This window comes from Phacochoerus africanus, chromosome 1, assembly GCF_016906955.1.
Source record: "Phacochoerus africanus isolate WHEZ1 chromosome 1, ROS_Pafr_v1, whole genome shotgun sequence".
In the NCBI taxonomy this organism is placed as follows: domain Eukaryota; kingdom Metazoa; phylum Chordata; class Mammalia; order Artiodactyla; family Suidae; genus Phacochoerus; species Phacochoerus africanus.
The window spans coordinates 145,757,826-145,778,767 of NC_062544.1; the positions used below are offsets into that span (position 1 = coordinate 145,757,826).

At 45.4% G+C, this 20,942-nt stretch overlaps 1 protein-coding gene across 6 annotated transcripts in view; it reads right to left on the reverse strand.

Moving 5' to 3' along the window:
• Positions 1-20,942, reverse strand: part of SRGAP3 (SLIT-ROBO Rho GTPase activating protein 3) — a 271,415-nt gene that overhangs the window by 122,104 nt on the left and 128,369 nt on the right. For all 6 annotated transcript variants that reach the window (XR_007134877.1, XM_047779732.1, XM_047779742.1 and 3 more), the window contains exon 3: positions 4,009-4,171. Coding sequence is in view for 5 of the 6 variants with exons in the window: in XM_047779732.1 (XP_047635688.1) it covers positions 4,009-4,171 (163 nt within the window). In the remaining variant the exon portion in view is untranslated. The remainder of the gene's footprint in view (positions 1-4,008; positions 4,172-20,942) is intronic.

Below are 20,942 nucleotides of genomic sequence, written 5' to 3' on the forward strand. Positions count from 1 at the left end.
GTTTCCATGTGGATGGATCTAGGTGGCCCACCAGACCTGTGTGTGGAAACCCTGGAAGATTTCATCTCAGGTTGGGAAGAATTTTCTGTTGAGCTCAGTTGTCCCCAGAGGGAATGCAAGGTAATGAATGCCCTTTATTGGGGGAGATCTGGCAGAGGAGGACAGCTCTTGAAGATGTTGATAAAAGGACCAGAATAGAAGGGCAAGTAGACACCCATTGTTTTATTTTACCCTTCTTCTTGTAGAAGTACCCAGTTTTTCCTGGGGGGCCACCCTCACCCATTCTCTGTCCATTGGGAGATTTGAGTATATGCTTGATTTTAGGGTTGGGAATGCCTCCCAGGCCTGGTGAGTCTGCACTGCACCTCACCTGCACAGATACAGCTTCAGGAGAACCCGCGGAAGCCACAATGGACCCATCAAAGCCTGTAAGGCTCAATCCTGAGAGAAAAGACCCCTCACTTTCTGCTGGACTTGAATCAGGTAGGATGTAAGCTTGGGGCTGCAGTCAGGGGTGGGGTGGTAGGTGGGCATGTAGTCGTTACACAGAGATTGCCTATGCACAAGCCCCACTCCCACCCCCTGTTAATACAAAAAAAAGGTGGGGGGGGGGACAGAGAAAACTGGAGCAGAGTTGCAAAGAGGTTGAGTTCTGACATCTTTTGTGCCCTTGAAGCTCCCCGACCTGAAGCCAGCCTTGGCTCCCAAGAGCTCATAAGCTCCCTTTCCTCTCTCAAGCCTGCTGAGCTGGTTTGCAACATAAGCGTCCTGATCACTGCAGTGGCTGCTAAGATCTCATTCAGTTCCATCCTGCTCTGGCAGACCCACATCTCACACTTCAAGCAAGGGCCACATGCATGCACCAGCCCATCTGCCCAGACGAAGCCTAGGATGGCTGTGGAAGGAGAAGTTCTGCCTCCAGGCATAAGAACACACTGCACTGCAAAAGGGGAAAGGGAAAATCAGGAAAAGGTGACTTACTAAGTCAAAGAGTACTCTGCAACAGTGAGAAGCTGGCAGGTGGGGCAGCTGCCCAGCCTCAAGCACAGGAACGATTTGCCTGGCCTGGAAGCCACTCTCACCTCCTGCAGGGGCAGTGCCAGACTGTGACCTGGTGGATGGCGAAGAAATTCCCACCCCAGTGTGGTATTGTCACCATCTCTACTTCCCAGATGAGAAAACTGAGGCTCAGAGAGATTGACCTGGGGTCATAGAGTCAGAGAGAGCAGTTCTGAGACAGACTCTGAAAGCACCCCTGTGCTGCCTCCTGCAGATGAAGACAATTGGCCATTCTTAAGCTTTAATTCCTCATCTGTAAAGTGGGCTGAGTGATGATCCTGTTCCCCTCAGAAGCTAGTATTATGTAAGGATGCAGCTTCAGTGTTGGGATCACCTATAACTGATGTGACACAAGGGGGCCATACTGTGCTAAATCAGCTGGCCATGCCCATTCCCAGCTCCCTCTTGGCCCAGAGGGGCCAGATCATTTCCTTTGTTCCATGGGCACAGGCCTGGTAACAAGGCAGTCAGGAGCTCAGCTGTAAACCTTTTTTCATTATTTTCCACCCTGTTAACCTCCATCAGAAGTGAGGCTGCTGTCAGCCTAAATGAGAGCTGAAAAGATTTATCTCACTTGTCCCAGGGCTCAGCTCAGGGAAAGACCCTTCATTTTCTAAAGGCCCTGATGACCCTTTCTCCGTGACTTCCTCCCACTCAGGAAAAAAGATGTGGGAGTGGTGGCAGGCAGGGGCTTGTGATGGGACCAAACGATCTGAATCACTTCTGTTCAGCTTTCCAAAGTGTTATGTGGCTCTTTATTATTACACTGTGTTTACCTTCCTAATTATGCCTGCTTTTGCAAATATTAAGCTTAGATTTCACTTCATAAATACAGGGGAAGACCAGTACATACTGTGTGGCAGAAAGGAATTACCTTGCCTTACAATTGTGCTATAGAAGTCATCCTCAAAGTGGACAATCTGTATATGGGCCAGGGAGGGATGACTATATTTCAAATTGGCCTGTCTTCTTCCTCTGTGCATATAGAAATCCCAGGTCACCTAGTCCCTAAAACTCGTGCCTGCCAAGAACAGGAGAACTAGATCATTTTAGTAGTAATTGTCTCTTACATTCATATAAAAATAGCCAGCTTTTCTGAGCACTTAACTCAGTACCAGGCACTGCCTTACATGCTTTACTTGGGATGAAAAACTCTCTTAATCCTAGCAACTGTCCTATGGGTATTTCTATCCCCATTTCACAAATAAGGAAACTGAGGCTCATAGAGTTTAAGTAACAAGCCCCCAAACACGCAGCTAATAAATGATGGAACCAGGATTATAAACCTAGATATTTAAGAATTCTGGATCCAGGGAGTTCCTGTTGTGGCTCAGTGGTTAACGAATCTAAGAACCATGAGGTTGCGGGTTCAATCCCTGGCCTCACTCAGTGGGTTAAGGATCCAGCATTGCCTTGAGCTGTGTGTAGATCACAGACGAGGCTCGGATCCCGCGTTGCTGTGGCTGTGGTGTAGGCCGGCGGCTACAGCTCCAATTAGACCCCTAGCCTGGGAACCTCCATATGCCATGGGCGTGGCCCTAGAAAAGACAAAAAAAAAGAAAAAAAAAGAATTCTGGATCCAAAGACCACACCCTCAACAACCTCTCAATAATACCTCCCTCCTTCACATGTGCCCTTTCATTTAACCCTCACACTGCCCCCTGGGAAGTGGGTGATCTTAGCCTCATTTGACAAACAAATGAGCAAATTTTGACCCTAAAATTCCTATTACAGAAACTGATCTTAAGAAAAATAGCAGTGGCCCATCATCAGATGAATGGATAAAGAACATATGGCATATATGTGTATATACATATATATGTGTGTGTGTATATATATATATATATAAAATTCAGCTATTAAAAAGAATGAAATTCTGATATTTGAAGCAACATGGATGAACCTAGAGAACATTATGTTTAGTGGTATAAATCAGGAAAAGACAAATTTGTATGATTTCATATGTGGAATCAAAAATATACAAGTGAAGGTATATGCAAAACAGAAACAGAGTCACAGATATAGAAAACAAACTACTGGTTACCAAAGGGGAGAGAGGCTAATCAGGGGTATGGGATTAAGAGATATAAACTCCAATATATGAAATAGATAAGCAACAAGGATACATTGTATAGCACAGAGAAATGTAGCCATTACCTTGCAGTAACTTTTAATGGAGTGCAACCTATAAAAATACTGAATCACTAGGCTTTATACCTAAAACTAATGTTGTAAATCAACTATACTTAATTTAAAAAATAGCAGAGACTATGACAACACATAGAAGCTCACAGCAGCATTATTTATAATAATATGGAAATCACTAAGTGTTCAACAATAAGGGGTCAGTTAAAAAATTAGGGTACATCTATATGATGAAAATATTATGTAATCTTTCAAAATGTTATGGAAGCATATTTATTGATATTGCAAAATTCTGTAATCCAGTGTTATATAATTTGTTAGGTGACATAAGCAAAGAATAAAATCATACATGCAGTCTGATCTCATTTGGGAAAAGTACATATATATTTTAGAAAATGTATAAATATGAGCAATCATAGAAAATGTATTTGCATATGTACATATAAAGAAATTCCTATGACAACCCAAGTGATTATGGCTGAGTGATAACATTTCAGGTGAGGTTAATTTCTATGTGTGAGCTCATCTCCCTTTTTCCAAGTTTCCTACAATGAATGCACTATTTACCTAACCATGCAAAGGCTTTTATTTTTGTGGTAGAAGTAGCTGCTGAAATGGCTGAGACCCCGAGCCACAGCCAGGACTCAAACTTTGGGTCTGGGGTGCCAAGTCCAACACTCAGCCCCCTGCACCTTCAACTCGCCTGCCCCTAGACCCCATGTCCCCACACCACATCTCATCCTGGCTGGCACAATCATGCCATGGCCAGCCTGGGGCAGAAATGCAGGTGGCCCAAGTGCCCACCTTTTTGAAGAGTCTGATGACATCTTCGCTGATCTGGGAGAGGCGGACGATGACATTGTTCATGAAGATGTCATTGAGGGTGGCATGGTCTCGGCTCTCCCGCCTGGTCTGATGCAGGACTAGATACCAACAGTTCACAGGAGAGAGGAGATACTGGTCCTTCCTGTGGAAACAAGACAGTGCAGGTTTGGTTCACCAGAATTGCCATCCACACAGTTCTATGTTGTTACCCCCCACAGCTCTTTGATACTTATGGAGCCCTTTCAAACTTACTTTATTATAACACATTTAACAACTGGAGCAACAGAGACCATGAGGTCTGAAGCAATCCTCCCAAGTTCACAGAGCAATGCTGGTCCCAAACCCAGGTCTTTGACTCAAACTCCTATCCTGTTCTACTCTCCCACTGACTGTGGCACTTGCTACATGCATCTGTCCCTTCTGGGAAGATGTCTTCCCCAGTGCTAAGAACTTCTCAACCAACTGTGTTTGAAATATTTGAATGAGTTCTAGAAATATCCAGTGGCAAGAACAGAAAGTGGACCCTCTCCTTCCCCTCCCTGCCTCCACCAACTTCTGGGGTCCCCTCAGGCTCTTAAGCTCACTGTCCTCCTCCAGGGTCATTCTCTAGAAGATTCTAATGTGCAGCCATGGTTAAGAATGCCTGCTGTGGGAAGTGGGGAGCCATGGAAGTCATTTAAGCAGAGGTATGATCTAACCAATGCATGTCTTAGAAAGATCATTGAGGGCAGATTGGGAGATGATGGATGGATGTGTGGATGGGTGAATGGATGAGCCAACGGATGAGTGGAGGGGTGGATGGGTATGGGCACTGGCATGGGGCTGGGTCAGGAGGACCAGTCAGGAGATGACCTCAGTCCAGGAAAGGAGAGATGATGGGGCCTGGGTGGTGGCCAGAGAAGGCCTGACTTAAGAGACTTCTCACCAAAAGAGCAGATAATCTTGGAGACTTCCTGGAAATAGAGAGGAGGAGGGAGAGGGAGAAGCGGATGGTGATTCTGAGGTTTGGATCTCAGGCTACTGGGTGGATGCTGATGACATGAACCGAGATAAGAACTACAAGAGGAGAAGTGGATTTGGGCAAAAAATACTTTACATCCCATTTCTGTTGCTTCCTGGGTGGTGATGGAAAAAGAACGATTAAAGGAGAGATGAGACAATTGAGCTATTACCAAAATTACTTCAGGGGCTTAGCTCAGCCTGGGATTCAAGAATTGAACAGCATCGGGGAATTAAATATGAAAATCTTATGGAAGTTATAGCCATAAAGACAGTTTCAGGATGAAGTAAAAATATCTTGAACACGTATGGAAATGCTGGGAGAGCTTGGGGACCATTAATTAGGTCACCTGGTCAGGGAGACTGGATAAGAGAAAGAGCAGAAAAAACGATGCTTTCCTTATCAGAATCTGTGGGCAGAAGGCAATACATCCTCAGATGGGATTACTGGGGAGGCAGAATGATCGGAGGCAAGGAGAAGAAATGTACACAAAAGCAACCAAGCTCACCAAGCTGAAGTGAGAGGCTGCCAGGAAGATGCAGGCCTCAGTTCATCCAGACTTTTATTCATTCATTATCTGTCTCTGGGTGTACATGCCAGGCAGGTGACATGCTGGGGATGCAGCAGTAACCACAGCAGGCAAGACTCTGCTTCCACAAGCCTTCTACTCAGATAAGGGGGCACACAGGGAAAAATATGATCATGCAGCCTCATAAGTATAGTGATGGGAAGGAGACCGTGGGGCAGAGGAGATCTGGTGGAAAGGTGAGCATGGATGGGTCACTGAAGGAAACACTTTCTACGCTGAGTACTAAAGGCTAGAATGGAATTTGACAGAGCAGCACTTTTTAGGTGGAGAAATGTGATGAACAAAGGCCTAGACAGAGCATGCTGGTAAGCTCAGCACAACTGAGAGGGCTCAAGCAGGGTGTCCTGGGTGATGGGGGGAGAGTGGGAAACAGGGCTGGGGAATTAGGCATAGGCCACATACCCAAGAGCCTTTAAGCCCCAGTAGAGAGTTGGAGCCTTGCCCTCGGGCTGGTGGGGAACCATTGAGGGGTTAAGAGCAGAGAAACAGAAGGGTAAACTTCCACTTTGTAATTCTCATCTGACTTCTGTGTGCAGGACGGGCTCAAGGGAGCCAAGAGGGAAGCTGAGGGATTCGAGAAACACCCAGGTTTGGGGTGGGGGGATGGAATTTAGATGGCAGAATAGAAGGACTGGAGCTCAATTTCTCTCATAAAAACAACAAAATTACAACCAAATGGACTGGAATCCTGCAAAAAGATATATTACTCCAGAAGACAAAGAGGAGGCCATATCAAGAGGTAAGAGGGGTGATTATGTGATATAAGCAACCCCATATCTCCCGGGTGGGGAAGCCCACAGACTGGAAAGTAACTGTATCAGAGACTCACCTACAGGAGTGAGAGTTCTGAGCCCCATGTCAAGTTCCCATGCCTGGGGATCTGGCATTGGGAGAAAGAGCCCCCAGAGCATCTGGCACTGAAGGCCAGTGGAGCTTGTGCGGAGGAGCTCCATAGGACCAGGGGAAATCCCATTCTTAAAAGGTGCATACAGACTTTTGTGTGCACTGGGTCCAGGACAAAGCAGAGGATCCATAGCAATCTGGGTCAGACCTGACTGCAGTTCTTAAAGGATCTCCTGGGAAAACAGGGGGTGACTGTGGCTCGTTGTCGGGGAAGGATACTGGGAGCAAAACTTTTGGGAATATTCATCAGGGTGCATTTATGAGAAATATTCATCTGATACCCATTTCTGATAAAAAAAAAAAAAAACCTTTAAGAAAGTGGGAACAGAGGGAACCTACCTCAGCATAATAAAGGCCATATATGACAAACCCAGAGCTAGCATCATTCTCTATAGTGAAAAGCTTAAAGAATTCCTACTGAGATCAGGAACAAGACAAGGATGTCCACTCTCACCACTATTATTCAACATAGTTTTGGAAGTCCTAGCCACAGCAATCAGAGAAGAAAAAGAAATAAAAGGAATCCAAATTGGAAAGGAAGAAGTAAAACTATCACTAACTGCAGATGATATGACACTATACTTAGAGAATTCTAAACAGGCTACCAAAAAACTGTTAAGAGCTCATCAATGAATTTGGCAAAGTTGCAGACAAAATGAATACACAAAAATCAACTGCAATTTTATACACTAACAACAAAAGAGCAGAAAGAGAAACTAGGGAAACAATCCCCCTTTACAATTGCATCAAAAAAGAATAAAATACTTAGGAATAAACCTACCTAAGGAGACAAAAGATCTTTACTCTGAAAACTATAAGATGCTGATGAAAGAAATCAAAGATGACACAAATAGATGGGAAGACATACCATGCTCTTGGATTGGAAAAGTCAATATTATCAAAATGACTATAGCACCCAAGGCAATCTACAGATTCAATGAAATCGCTATCAAATTACCAAGGACATTTTTCACAGAACTCAAACAAAATATTTTAAAGTTAGTTTGGAAGCATAAAGGACCTAGAATAGCCAAAGACATCCTGAAAAGGAAAAATGAAGCTGGAGGAATCAGGCTCCCGGACTTCAGACTATACTACAAAGAAACAATCACCAAAACTGCATGGTACTGGCACAAAGATAGAAATATAGATCAGCGGAACAGGATGGAAAGCCCAGAATTAAACCCACGCACCTACAGCCAACTCATCTATGACAAAGGAGGCAAGAATATAATACAATGGAGAAAAGATACCCCCTTCAATAAGTGGTGCTGGGAAAACTGGTTAGCCACATGTAAAAAAATTATATTAGAACACTCCCTAACACCATACACAAAAATAAACTCCAAATGGATTAAAGACCTAGATATAAGACCAGACACTATCAAACTCCTAGAGGAAAACATAGGCCAAACACTCTCCAACATAAACGACAGCAACATCTTCTCAGATCCACCTATCAGAGTATTGACAATAAAAACAAAAATAAACAAATGGGACCTAATCAAACTGAAGTTTCTGCACAGCAAAGGAAACCCTAAACAACACAAAAAGACAACCCACAGAATGGGAGAAAATCTTTGCACTTGAATCAACTGACAAGGGATTCATCTCCAAAATTTATAAACACCTCCTGCAGCTTCACACCAAAAAAACAAACAACCCCATCCAAAAGTGGGCAGAAGATCTAAACAGACAATTCTCCAAGGAAGACATACAGATGGCCAAGAAACACATGAAAAGATGTTCAACGTCACTCATTATTAGAGAGATGCAAATCAAAACTGCTGTGAGGTACCACCTTACACCAGCCAGAATGGCCATCATCCAAAAGTCTGCAAACAATAAGTGCTGGAGAGGGTGTGGAGAAAAAGGAACCCTAGTACACTGTTGGTGGGATTGTAAATTGGTGCAACCACTGGGGAAAACAGTAAGGAGATTCCTCAGAAAACTAAACATAGAACTACCATTTGATCCAGCAATCCCACTCCTGGGCATCTACTCAGAGAAAACCATGACTCGAAAAGACACAGGTACTCCAATGTTCATTGCAGCACTATTTGCAATAGCCAAGACATGGAAACAACCTAAACGTCCATCGACAGAGGAGTGGATCCAGAAGATGTGGTACATATACACAATGGCATATTACTCAGCCCTAAAAATGAATGAAATACCAGCATTTTTAGCAACATGGATGGACCTAGAAATTATCATGCTAAGTGAAGTCAGCCATACATGAGACACCAACATCAAATGCTTTCACTGACATGTCGCATCTGAAAAAAGGACAGACTGAACTTCTTTGCAGAACAGATGCTGACTCACATTGAAAGACTTATGGTCTCCGGAGGAGACAGTTTGGGGGGTGGGGGGATGTTCCTGGGCTGTGGGATGGAAATCCTGTGAAATCAGATTGTTATGAGAATTATACAACTACAGATGTGATAAATTCATTTGAGTAATAAAATAAAATAAACTCAAAATGGATTAAAGATCTAAATATAAGACCAGATGCTATAAAACTCTTGGAGGAAAACACAGGCCAAACACTCTCCAACATAAACGACAGCAACATCATCTCAGATCCACCCCTTAAAGTAATGACAATAAAAACAAAAATAAACAAATGGGACTTAATTAAACTTAAAAGTTTCTGCACAGAAGAGGAAACCTTAAACAAAACTAAAAGACAATCCACAGAATGGGAGAAAATATTTGCAAATGAAGCGACTGACAAGAGATTGATCTCTAATATTTATAAACACCTTCTGCAGCTCAATACCAAAAACAAACAAAAAACAAACAAACAAAAAATCAACAAATGCGCAGAAGATCTGAACAGACAATTCTCCAAAGAAGACATACGAATGGCCAAAAATACATGAAAAGAGGTTCAACATCACTAATTATTACATAAGAGCAAATTAAAATCATTATGAGGTACCACTTTATACTGGCCAGAATGGCCATCATCCAAAAGTCTACAAACAATAAGTGATGGAGAGGGTGTGGAGAAATGGGAACCCTATTACACTGTTGGTGGCTGTGTAAATTGGTGTAACCACTGGGGAAAACAGTATGGAGATTCTTTGGAAAACTAAAAATAGAACTACTATTTGATCCAGAAATCCCACTCCTGCGCATCTATCCAGAGAAAACTAAGACTCAAAAAGACATGTATACTCCAATGTTCATTGCAGCACTATATACTGCAGCCAAGACATGGAAACAACCTAAATGCCCACCAACAGAGGAGTGGATAAAGAAGATGTAGGACATATACACAATGGAATATTACTCAGCTATTAAAATCAAAGAAATAATGGCATTTGCAGCAACATGGATGGACCTAGAAATTATCATGCTAAGTGAAGTCAGACAATGAGACGCCAACATCAAATGTTACCACTTACATGTGAAATCTAAAAAGAGACACAATGAACTTCTTTGCAGAACAGATACTGACTTACAGACTGAAAAACTTAATTTCCAAATGAGACAGGTTGGGGGGTGGTGGGATGCACTGAGGGTTTGGGATGGAAGTGCTATAAAATTTGGTTGTGATGATCGTTGTACAACTATAAATGTAATAAAAATTCACTGAGTAATAAAAAAAAGAAATGGAGCTTTTTGGGGTCAAATAATGATTAAATTAAAATGAGCATTACTGAATACAATCAAAAAAGAAAAAAAAAAGAAAGAAAGAAACTGACTGGTTGGGAAGGAGAAGACAATGTCCAGAATGACTCCCAAATCTTGCAGCCTGGGCACCTGAGAGCAGAGCGGCCTTTACTGAGATGAGGACCAGCACCTGCAGCAGTGGGGCAGGGAGGGAAGGCGGTGAGTTCCACTTGAACATGGCAAGTCTACAGGGTCTGTGCATCACTCAGAGGGCGCTATCTGGGCTAGACAGACAACTGTAGGGGCCAGCAACAAGCACTTGGATGACATCTGAAACCATGGGATGACATGGAATGCTTCAGAAATGCCTATGACCATGGGGAGGAAGGGGCAAACCCTTAGGAGGTCTGGTGAGGCTATGCTGGAGGGAGGTGGCAGCACCAGGCAACCTCTGCCCCGGTGACCTGGAAGAGGGTTAGGACAGGGATGAGGTGCCAGCCCACTTTCTGCAGAGACACTGTCCAAGATGTGCCATCCAGCCAGAGGCACACCCCTCCATCCACCCCGGCATAGGAGGCTGCTTCTGCTCTCCCCATCATCTCCTAGCCCTGGCTCCCCTCGTGTGGGGCAGCTCTCTTGTGTACTAAAAGGTCAGGGTAAAGAGAGCTGTCCACAAGCATGGGCAGAGATGACCGCTCTCTGGAGAGCTGCCATTAGTGACCTTGGCCAAAATAGTACCTGGCTCTCAGGACTTGGGAGTGGGGAGGAGCACTTTCCCCTGAGTCCATACTGCCTGGAACACAGCTGAGGGGGCTGAAGCAGGGTGTCCTGTGGTGATGGGGGAAGAGTGGGAAACAGGGCTGGGGAATTAGGCATAGACTACATAGGCAGTCACTGAATGCCTGGGGCCTGGCTACTCAGACCATACTATCAACCTTGGTGTTAAACACCAGAAAACAGCTCCATGGTCATTCACTCAGGGTCATTCTGCCATTCATTCACTCAATACATTTTGTTGACTATGAACCAGTCCCCAGGGATAAAAGCTGGAGCACAAAAGACACAGTTCCTGCCTCCACGGAGCTACAGTCTAGTGGGAAAGACAGATAACCCTGGGAGAGTCCAGCACATGTGGATGGAGTCATAGCTACAGAAAGTGCTAGAAGGGAGAGCGTGGTGTGTGAGGATACATAACAAGGGGACCTGCTGATTCCAGGGGTCACTGAAGTGTCCCTAAGAAAGGGTCTTTTGGCTGAGCTCTCAAGGAAGGGATGGGGGAGCTAGATGAAGGGTGCCAGGAGGGTGGCCTTAGGGGAGAGGGTCCCAGGCAGAGGGAACAGAATAGGCAAAGGCTAATAGTGGAGGGGAGCTTAGTGCATTTAAGGAACCAGATAAAGGCCAGTGTGGCTGAAGCCCAGGAGGCAAGGCAGAGGAGGACGAGGGAGAATGCAGAGCTCTGGCCAGTGCACTGATCACCTTGCTGCTGGCCATCTGATGCAGGAAGCAGCATCCAGGCCATGTATGGCAGAGCTAGACACCAGCCTCCTCTTTTCAAGAGGTTACTTGTCCCTTCTGAAAACAGGACCCCTTTGACCTGGGACCCAGCTCTCCACACTCACAGCCATCTTTTCCTGCTGCAGCCACACTTCTGGAAGATGTCAGAGTGAACCTGGGCAGGCGCTCTATCCTCTATGGTACATCTTGAGGGCCTTTCTGTTTTCCAGTCTTGCATTACTGTGTTTACACAGCAGGTGGAAGCTGCTGAGCTAAGGTATAATTGAGAACTTTCACATCTATATGTATATATTTTCTTTTTTACAGCCGGAAAATAGCAACAACAATTTCTGGTGAGTCACAGCTTTCTTTCTTTGGCTAGGGGAGCTGAGTATGAAGCTCCAAGTGATTGCAGCTAGAGAAGTGAGGCCTTGCCAAGCTGGTGAGTTAGGAAAATGAAATCCGCAGTGAGCCAGCTTCTCCTGCTTCCCAGCTGGGGACCAGAAAATTCCACTTAGCAAGCAGAACCTATTTCCAGGCCTGCTGAGCCCAATGTTGCAGGTGAATCCAAATCCACTGGCCTGGGATGGTGGTCCCTCTGGGGGGAAGGGAAGCTCCTGCAACTGACACTGTCCCCAAGATGCCAAAGGCCTGCCTCTGGGTTCCTGCTCCCTTCTAGAACATTCCCAGGTCTTGCACTGGGCTTGCTTGGGCAGCTACCAAAAAGCTGCCTCTGAAAATCATGACCTCAATTAGTTCCAGAGCCCCAAAAGTGTGGTTAACCTTTTGCTACCTACATTGCCCCGAGCAGGATTTGGAATTCATTGTCCTTGCTAGGAGCATGAATCATTAATTCTGCAAATATTAACTGGATGCCATCTTTTTTGCAAGACAATAGTAAGGAAAATGAGTCATGGGGCCTCAGATGACAACCAAATAATTGCATAAGTAAATAGGAAATGACATAGGTGATAGGAGCTATGAAGGAGAAATGCATGGTACCTCCAGAGTCTATAAATAGGGGAGGGAGTCCTTCTTGTCTCTAAGACCTTAGCTGAGATGCTTCTCCTTGTTGAGGCCTTCCCCAGTCTCTAGCACACACTTTATTTTATTGTTATTCCAGCACTACCACGCCTGACACTTATCCTGTCCATTTACCTTTTGTTTCTTTGAACCCTTTCTAGCTTACACGTGTCTTGCTCACTCTCCACTGTTTCTCCCCAGTCTCTAGCACACACTTTATTTTATTGTTATTCCAGCACTACCACGCCTGACACTCATCCTGTCCATTTACTTTTTGTTTCTTTGAACCCTTTCTAGCTTACATATGTCTCGCTCACTCTCCACTGTTTCTCTGATGCCAGGCAGGGCTGGGAAAACAATTAGCTGAGAGGTGAAAGTGCCCAGAAGGATGAGTTGGGGCAAGAAAAAATGGATAGGCTTTCTTGTGGCCTAGGGAGAAGGGAACACATTCCCAGCGGTCAGCGTGAAGGCTCTGTGTGCAGAGAAGATGGATAGGGGTGGAGACAGGGCCAGAGAGGCAGCAGGGACCAGGGCCTGGAAGGACAGGATGAGTGCTTGGGCCGCATATTGCTGGACACAGGGCTGCTATAACAAAGCACCACAGATGACGCTAAAGCAGCAGAAATGTATCACCTCCCGGTTCTGAAGGCTGGAAGTCTGAGATCTGGACATCAGGAGGGTTGGTTCCTCCTGAGGGTAGGACTTTGCTCCATGGCCCTGCCCCAGCTTCAGGCAGTGTGCTGGCCATCTCTGATGTTCCCCAGCATGTAGACACATTACCCCCAGCCCTGTCTTCTCGTTCACATGATGTTTTCCCTGGATGTGTCTATGTCCAAATTCCTCCTTCTTTTATAGGGACAGTCATGTTGGATTAGGCCCACTGCAATGACCTCATCTTTACTTGATTCCCTCTGAAAAGACCCTATTTCCCAACAAGGTCACACTGAGGTACTGGGGGTTGAGGACCTCAACATGTGAACTTTTGGAGATACAGTTTAACCCATAATAGGCTGCAACCCAAATGGATCAGGAGTCTGAGGAGGGTTTACGTGGTCACTCGGGCATCTTGCTTGTGGTCCATGAGAGAAGCAAATGGACCTATGACATGGAGGATGAAGTGTGACCCCCTCAGCTGAATTTAGGGCCTATCCAATCTGCCACTGGCCTCACGTGACCTCTCCCTTAACCCCCTCTTTGCTCCAGGCAGTGGGTGAAGCCCTGAGCCAGGAATGGATTTCTTCATTTATCTATCTTTTTCCCCTAAGGAATCCAAGGCTACTATACTGGAAGTTGGAGAGTATATTTTGGGTTGTGGCTCTGTTGCTAATTGACTGTGTATCCTTGAGGTTGTAGTTCTGCCTCTCTGAGGCTTTACTGTCTCATCTATCGAATAGGTGGGTAAGGGACAGAGTGGCCATTGAGGACCTTTCAGACCTCTGTGACAACAGTGACCATATTTTTCAAAACCAAACGTATACACATGACCTGATAAAGGATTTTTTCCAAATTCCCCAACTTATATATTTGATAACCCCTAACAAGAAGTGCAAAAGTGATAGCAGTGAATGGCTATTCTCTACCCTCTCATGCGTGCAGTTTAAAGATAGGGATGTGAAGCTGCTGAAACCTGGGAAACGGGTTAGCTCTTCCTGAGTCACATGCATTCCTGCCTCGGGGGCATCTCAGCAAACTCTTCACTCAAGTGAAATGCCTTCCCCTCTTCACTCCATGCAGCAAAATTCCCCTCATCAAGGTCTAGAGCCTTCAAGAGTCTTTCCTCCAGGGATCATCTGAGATCCACAGAATGTTCTGTCTGAACTTCTCATTTTAATTTTCTCATACAGTTACTTCTGGATGACATCTTTTATCTTGTTATTTAACTCAACTCATTACCCACCAGTTGTCCTTCGCACATGTGGGCTTGTTTCATCTCTTATTCCATAAGCCTCTTAAAGTCAGGAACCATCTCTTATATTTCCTTGTATATCTCCATAGCCCTTAGCAGAATCTCATTCATTCATTCATTCATTCACTCTCTCTCCTAATATCTTTTGAGTATCTGTGATGTGCTAGGTACTGTCCAGTCACAGAGGATTAAAAAGATGACTCCTCAAGGATGAGCCTTGAGAAGGCTCACAATCTAGTAGCTTAAATTAATGCAAACCAAGAATTATTATTATTATGGATCAGAACACATAGTTGAAGTGACAGAAAAACTCACTTCAGACTGGCTTAAGCAAAAGTGGTGGTAATGGGAGGAAGAAAAATTTTAAAGATTAGAAATTTTAGGAGTTCCCTTATGGAACAGTTGGTTGAGGATCCAGCATTGTCAGTGCAGTGGCTTGGTTCAGTCCCTGGCTTGGGCACTTCCATATGCTGTATGCATGGCCAAAACAAGAAATTTTTTAGTTGGAAAAAAAATGTAAAGGAATAGGAGGTTGTTGGTCTCAGGCATAGCTGCATCCAGGGGCTCAAAGGATGTCAATAGGACCTGGTCTTTCTCTATCTCTTAGCTCTGCTTTCCCCTCTCTGTGCTGGCTTCACTCCCTGGCAGTTCTTCTCCAAACCAAAAGTACCCCGACTGCTAGCAATCCCAGTAAAAAGAGAGCCTTTCCCATTGTTCAAGCTAAAGTCCTGGAATTGCATGTCGCTGGATTAAAGCTCTGTGGCCAAGCAGACGCAATGCTGGGCACAGGCTCACCATTGTTCAGGGATGATTCCCCAGGGGAAAATCTGGTCTTGTTATGAAAAGAAGGGAGGGAGGCTGAGCAAGGGAGAGTAACAGATGTCTGCTGTGTTATGCTGTGTGAGGAAGGGGATCCCAGAGGAGGGAGAGAGGGAGGGAGGGAGTACTTAATTCTGCATCAGAGTGGATGGGGAATCACAGAAACAAGTACAGTAAGAGTTTGCCAGGTGGCAACGTAAAGACAGGTGCATCCTGCAGGCAGCAGGAAGACTTGAGTGCGAAGCTTGAGGTCAGACAGGACATGGGTGCTCCAGGGCTGAAAGAAGTTCTATCTGGCTCAGGCTGGGGTAATGCAGGGCGAGGTGGAAGAGAAAGCAGGATGGGAAGAGCCGAAAGGACTTTGTAGGTCAAGGCCAAATGAAGGTTTTGAGTGGGCCGGTGATAGAATCAATGGGTAGGAAAGCCAGTGGGGAAGCAGAGCAGCTGTCAAGGTGAGGGGTTGGTGTCTTACAGTGGGCCTGAGATTGCAGGGCAGGGCAGCCCCTTCATGCAGCTGAAATCCACTGACTAGAAGCTGTCTTTGGCTGATGCCAGCCCTGAGACAGCCATTCCCAAGGGAAAGAACTACACCCACTGGTTCACCTGGCAGAAGCAGGTTCTGCTTTACCCAAGCTGAAGTGCAATGAAGTCAAAGTCTGGGGTTCAAATACCAGTTCTTCCCCTCATCAGCTGGGTGAACTTGGGAAATCAGTTAAAACTTTTCTTTCCTTACCTATAAGATTCAAAACACCCCCTCACAGTGGTGCTTTAAGGATTAAATGAGGTAATTCAAGAGACGCTCTTAGCATCAAACCCAGCATCTGATAATAATACTAATTATGACTGGCATCCCTATTATTACCAGCAGCACCTCACTAGGCAACTGGGGAAATCCAATGGCTGATGTGTGTAGATGTACAGCCCATGGTAGGTTGGCTACAATTGCTGGTTTTCCTCCTGCCATTACTACCTTCTCCCCCAGGAAGCTCTTATGTGCACTTCAAGGCCTAGTGCCAATGGTCCAGAGACTCCCCCTATGCCCTGAGGCAGAATTATTCACTCCCTTGTTCCTCACACCTTGAAGTGAAGGAGCACTGGGTCTGGTGTTCAGCAGTGCTTCTGAGCACTGCTCCTGAGCTCCCTTTTGACTTGTTGCATGTATTCTTCACACTGGAACAAAAATCCCTGCCTCATTAGGCAACATCTGGCCACCCTCATCTTCTCATTCCCTGCAAGACCCTTTTGCCTTGGTTTATCTACCAGTAAAATGAGTGAATCACATGATGTGTACAGCACAGGCAGAGGAAGGGCTCTGATCCACAGCTGTTGGGCCAGCCCTTTCACTGCCCAGTGGGGGATCCTAAGCCAGGCCCACCCTGGCTGGCTTTCAGGTCCCTTGCCTGTCATATGGGGATGGTGACACTTCCCTGACTCCCTGGGCCCCACCAGGATTTGTGGGAGGATTTAAGCAGTTACAGGCTGGGGGAGAGGGGCACTTTGCAAAGTGTAAGATGGAAAGTCATTATTATCCTCTTTGCTTAATGGAATTGAGTCAAAACTATACTCCCTGTATATTACTGCTTGTTAAAATCTTTATTACAACATTTATTTTTCATTTTATAATAAAATTTAAATGATATGCAGAATAAAATTTAAATGATATGCAGATATACATGTATATCAAGCATATCCAAATATAAATGACTCTTGTCCTAGTTAACACTTCGGAAGTTGCCGATTATAGTCTCTGAGGATTCCAGAAAACTGAAATCAGGTTCTGGATTTGAGGGGGTGGGTGCAGAAGGAAAAACTGGAAGGAGAAAAAGGGGCTATAGCTTCACAAGGACCACTCAAGAAGCTGCCTTAAAGTCCTTCCCAGTCATGAAAACAGAAGTGGAGGATGAGAGAGTGGGGGAGAAAGACGTTCGCTCTCCAGGAGAGCTGGCAGGGGCCCTCAGGCTGCTTCACACTGGCTTCAGGACTTCTGCCACCCGCACGCTGCCACCACTTCATACCTCCCTGCTGACTGTCTCTTTTTACTTAATGACTGTTTTTACAAAGGGCTTTTCCTAGTTTTTGTTTTTGTTTTTTTTGTTTTTTTGTTTTTTTTTTTGTTTGTTTTTGCGGGTGTGTCTTTCGTTTTTTTAGGGCTGTACCCGCAACATATGGAGGTTCCCAGGCTAGGGGTCTAATCGGAGCTACAACTGCCAGCCTATACCACAGCCACAACAACGCCAGATCCGAGCTGCATCTGTGACCTACACCACAGCTCACCACAACACCAGATCCTTAACCCACTGAGTGAGGCCAGGGATTGAACCCGCAACCTCATGGTTCCTAGTCGGATTCGTTAACCACTGAGCCACGGTGGGAACTCCCCCTAGTCTTAGTTAAAATAAAATTTTAAAAAACCAACATCACTTGCCCTAAATAGAAGGTCACTCAAAAAGCAGGTTCAAGGAAAACAAAACAGTCCTAGGCAGAAGCTAATGCCCAAGGTCTGTTGCCTATTTGTTAAAGGGAGATGAGAAAGGTGTTAGGATACACTAGAACCAAACTGTAACCACAAAGACTGAAAGAGAATTGAAAAGATCAGTCTGGATTTACCACCCATGTGCTCCCAATGACCCCTCCCCGATTTTGAGGAATACCAATCTGGTCTGAGCAGCCTTCACTACAGAAATGTGCCCCTAAAACCTCCGGCCTTTGTGTGCACACCTGCACGGATTGGAGACACACACCTCCCAAGGCAGCTTTTCTTGATGGACAGCTCTGGCTACTAGAACATTCTCAAGGTTGAGTTACATTCTGCTTTCTGAAAATGCTTTCATTGGACATGACTTCTTTCCTTCTGCAGCCACACAAGCAAAGTCTAGTTCCTTCAAGTATTTGAAGAAAGCATTTGGTCATGCTTTGGTCTTTTTTGGTTATTCATTCAAAAAAATTGATAGAACTTCTACTGTATATCAGAGAGAGAGAAGGAGAGATAGAGAAAGAGAGGGAGAAGGGGAAGGAGGGAAGAAAGGAGAGAGGAAAGAGCGACTAGAAATGGACCCTTGCCTTCAAGCAGCTGGCAGGCTGGAGTGGGTAAAGCACACATATGAACTGGTCATTCCTTGATAATCTGACCTGCAACCAAGGAGAGTGACATACAGCTCACCATGGGAGGCCAGGGGAGGAGCAGCTCTCTGTGGGCCTGGGTCCAGCAGCAGGGGCTTCTTGGAGGAGGTGAGCTCTGAGCTGGCCCTGGGGAGCTGACCAGCAGGAGAAGAGGGGAGCTTCTGATGCCCACACTTGGTCTGGGCTGATTGGTGACTCTCAGGAAAACTGAGCCAGCAAAGAGAGATGAGGGGACATACCCAGGGTCAAGCAGCTAGGAGCATTTTTGCATTCTGGAGCCAGCTAAACCATGATTAGAATCTTGGCTCTGCCACTTATCTGCTCAAGCTGTGTCTCTCTGGACAAATTATTTGATTTCTCAAAACCTCAATGTTTTCAGCTAGAAAGACAGAGATGGTACCTGCCTCAAAGATCCCAACATCTACCATGAAGGTTAAATGAGACAATGCATATAAGCCATCCAGTAGAGCATTTCACATGCAGTTATATGGCTGTGGGGGTATTTGAAAGATTAAATGACCTGCACAGCACAGACACAGAGTGATCAGGAAGGATTCAGCTGGCAAAGTGTCCTAGGAGAATACTGGCTCTGGAAGGTATCACTGGTGTGATGGGAGTCATAGTAACAGCAGTAGCTATGACTGGAAACACGAGTCACACCTGGAGGACCTCCCCCATCATCCCCTCCTCAGTCTGAGCACATTTACAGGCTCCATTTATTCACTACAAAAGTGTTTCTCTCCTCAGGATTCCACCTGGAAGGCTAAGTCTAAACTACAGCCTCTTTTTAGGGAAATGCTACATCTGTGGAAACAAAAAGTCTGTGATGTTTTATCCCCCCAAAGAAGCATTTTCTTGACAGTCAAGTTAGTTGCTAACTGAATTCTCCCTTTCAACTGCTCCACGAAGCTAAGAGGTACTCTAAACCCCCTTTGCACAGAGGAGCATTATTCACTGGCTGAGCACCTCCCAGCTCTTGCCACACTCTGACTTCCCTCATTTTAAACATATTTGAATAGAATTCCCTATTGCTTTTTCCCACAGCTGTCCAAATATCAGCAACCAACACTTAACCTTCCAGAGAGAGCATTTTTGTCAGGTATATCCCCTGGAAAGTCAGGGGACTCAAAAACAAAGAGAGTCAGAATAGAAGGGGGCTCTGTCATCTCCCACACAAAGCACTATTTACCTGCAGTGTGAACATTCCAGAAGGGAATCCAGAGTTTGTCTCAACAGGGCTTTCGAACTGGGTCCCAAGGAGTGCTGGTTTGGTAAAATGTTGATCAATATTATAGGGGAGAGAGAATTCTATGGTCAAATAGCCTTCAGAAAGAAGTCAAATAGCTTTGAGAAAGAAGTTAACAGGCTTACTTATTGCAAAATTTCTCAGAGCTTCCCATACCCTAATGTGTGTTGAGAACCTCTAAGGGGTATGGAGTATATAATCCTTTCTTTTCTTTCTTTGCCCCCACCCCTCAACTAGACATCGAAAAGTAACGGAGTTTAAGAAAACACTTTTCTAGAGGAAGAAAAAGTCTTAGTTCCAGGAAACATCTGGCTTCCTTGAAGTACCCAATTTGTTTCAAGGACATCCACCTACACCAAGAGGCAGGTTTTAAGATCCCCATGTGCCACCTTCCATGCCACACTCCTGCTAAGAAAGGGATCCCCACTCAAGGCCTTGAAAAGGACAAGGTAGGCCCAAGCGAGGCCCAGCTGCAAGAGGGCGGTGAGTTATGGTTTGATGCTGGGGAAGACAAGAGGCCTGGAAGGCCAGCAAAGCCTAAAAGTGAATTGTAAAAAATTTAGTCTCTAGAAAGTCATCATACTGGGCAATTCTTCCACATGAATGGTCATCAGAATCCTCTGGAAGGCTTGTTAAAACACAGATTGCTGGGTTCCACTCCCAGAGCTTCTCATTCAGCGGGTCTGGGGGAGGCCACAGGTTTTACATTTCCGACAAGTCTCTGCAGGATGCCCCAGCTGCTGGTCAGAACACTCTGGAAACCAATGCTTGGCTTTGTGGTCCCAATTCCCCAGTGAAGGAGGCCACTGAAAGTCTACACTGTCTTCTCAGAAACCCTGTGCCTGAGCCAGGTACCAGAGTAGCTGGCCCTTCACCCAAATGGCCTCCCCAAGCTCCTAATGCAACCAGAAGACAAATGTCCCCTTCCCTACCTCCTATCACCCCCAGCCCAGGGCCACTCTAATTACCACCTGACCTTCATTCATGCACTCAACAAACCATAAGCCAGACTGATGCCCAGTGGCCCCATGGAAGTCACATGTTGATACACTGCTCTCAGTGTGATGGTATTAGGAGGTAGAGCCTTTGGCAGGTGATTAGGTTAGATGAGCTCATGAGGGGGGAGAACCAATGGTCCACAAGCCACAGAAGGGCTCTCACCAGAACCTCACCATGCCAGCAGACTGAT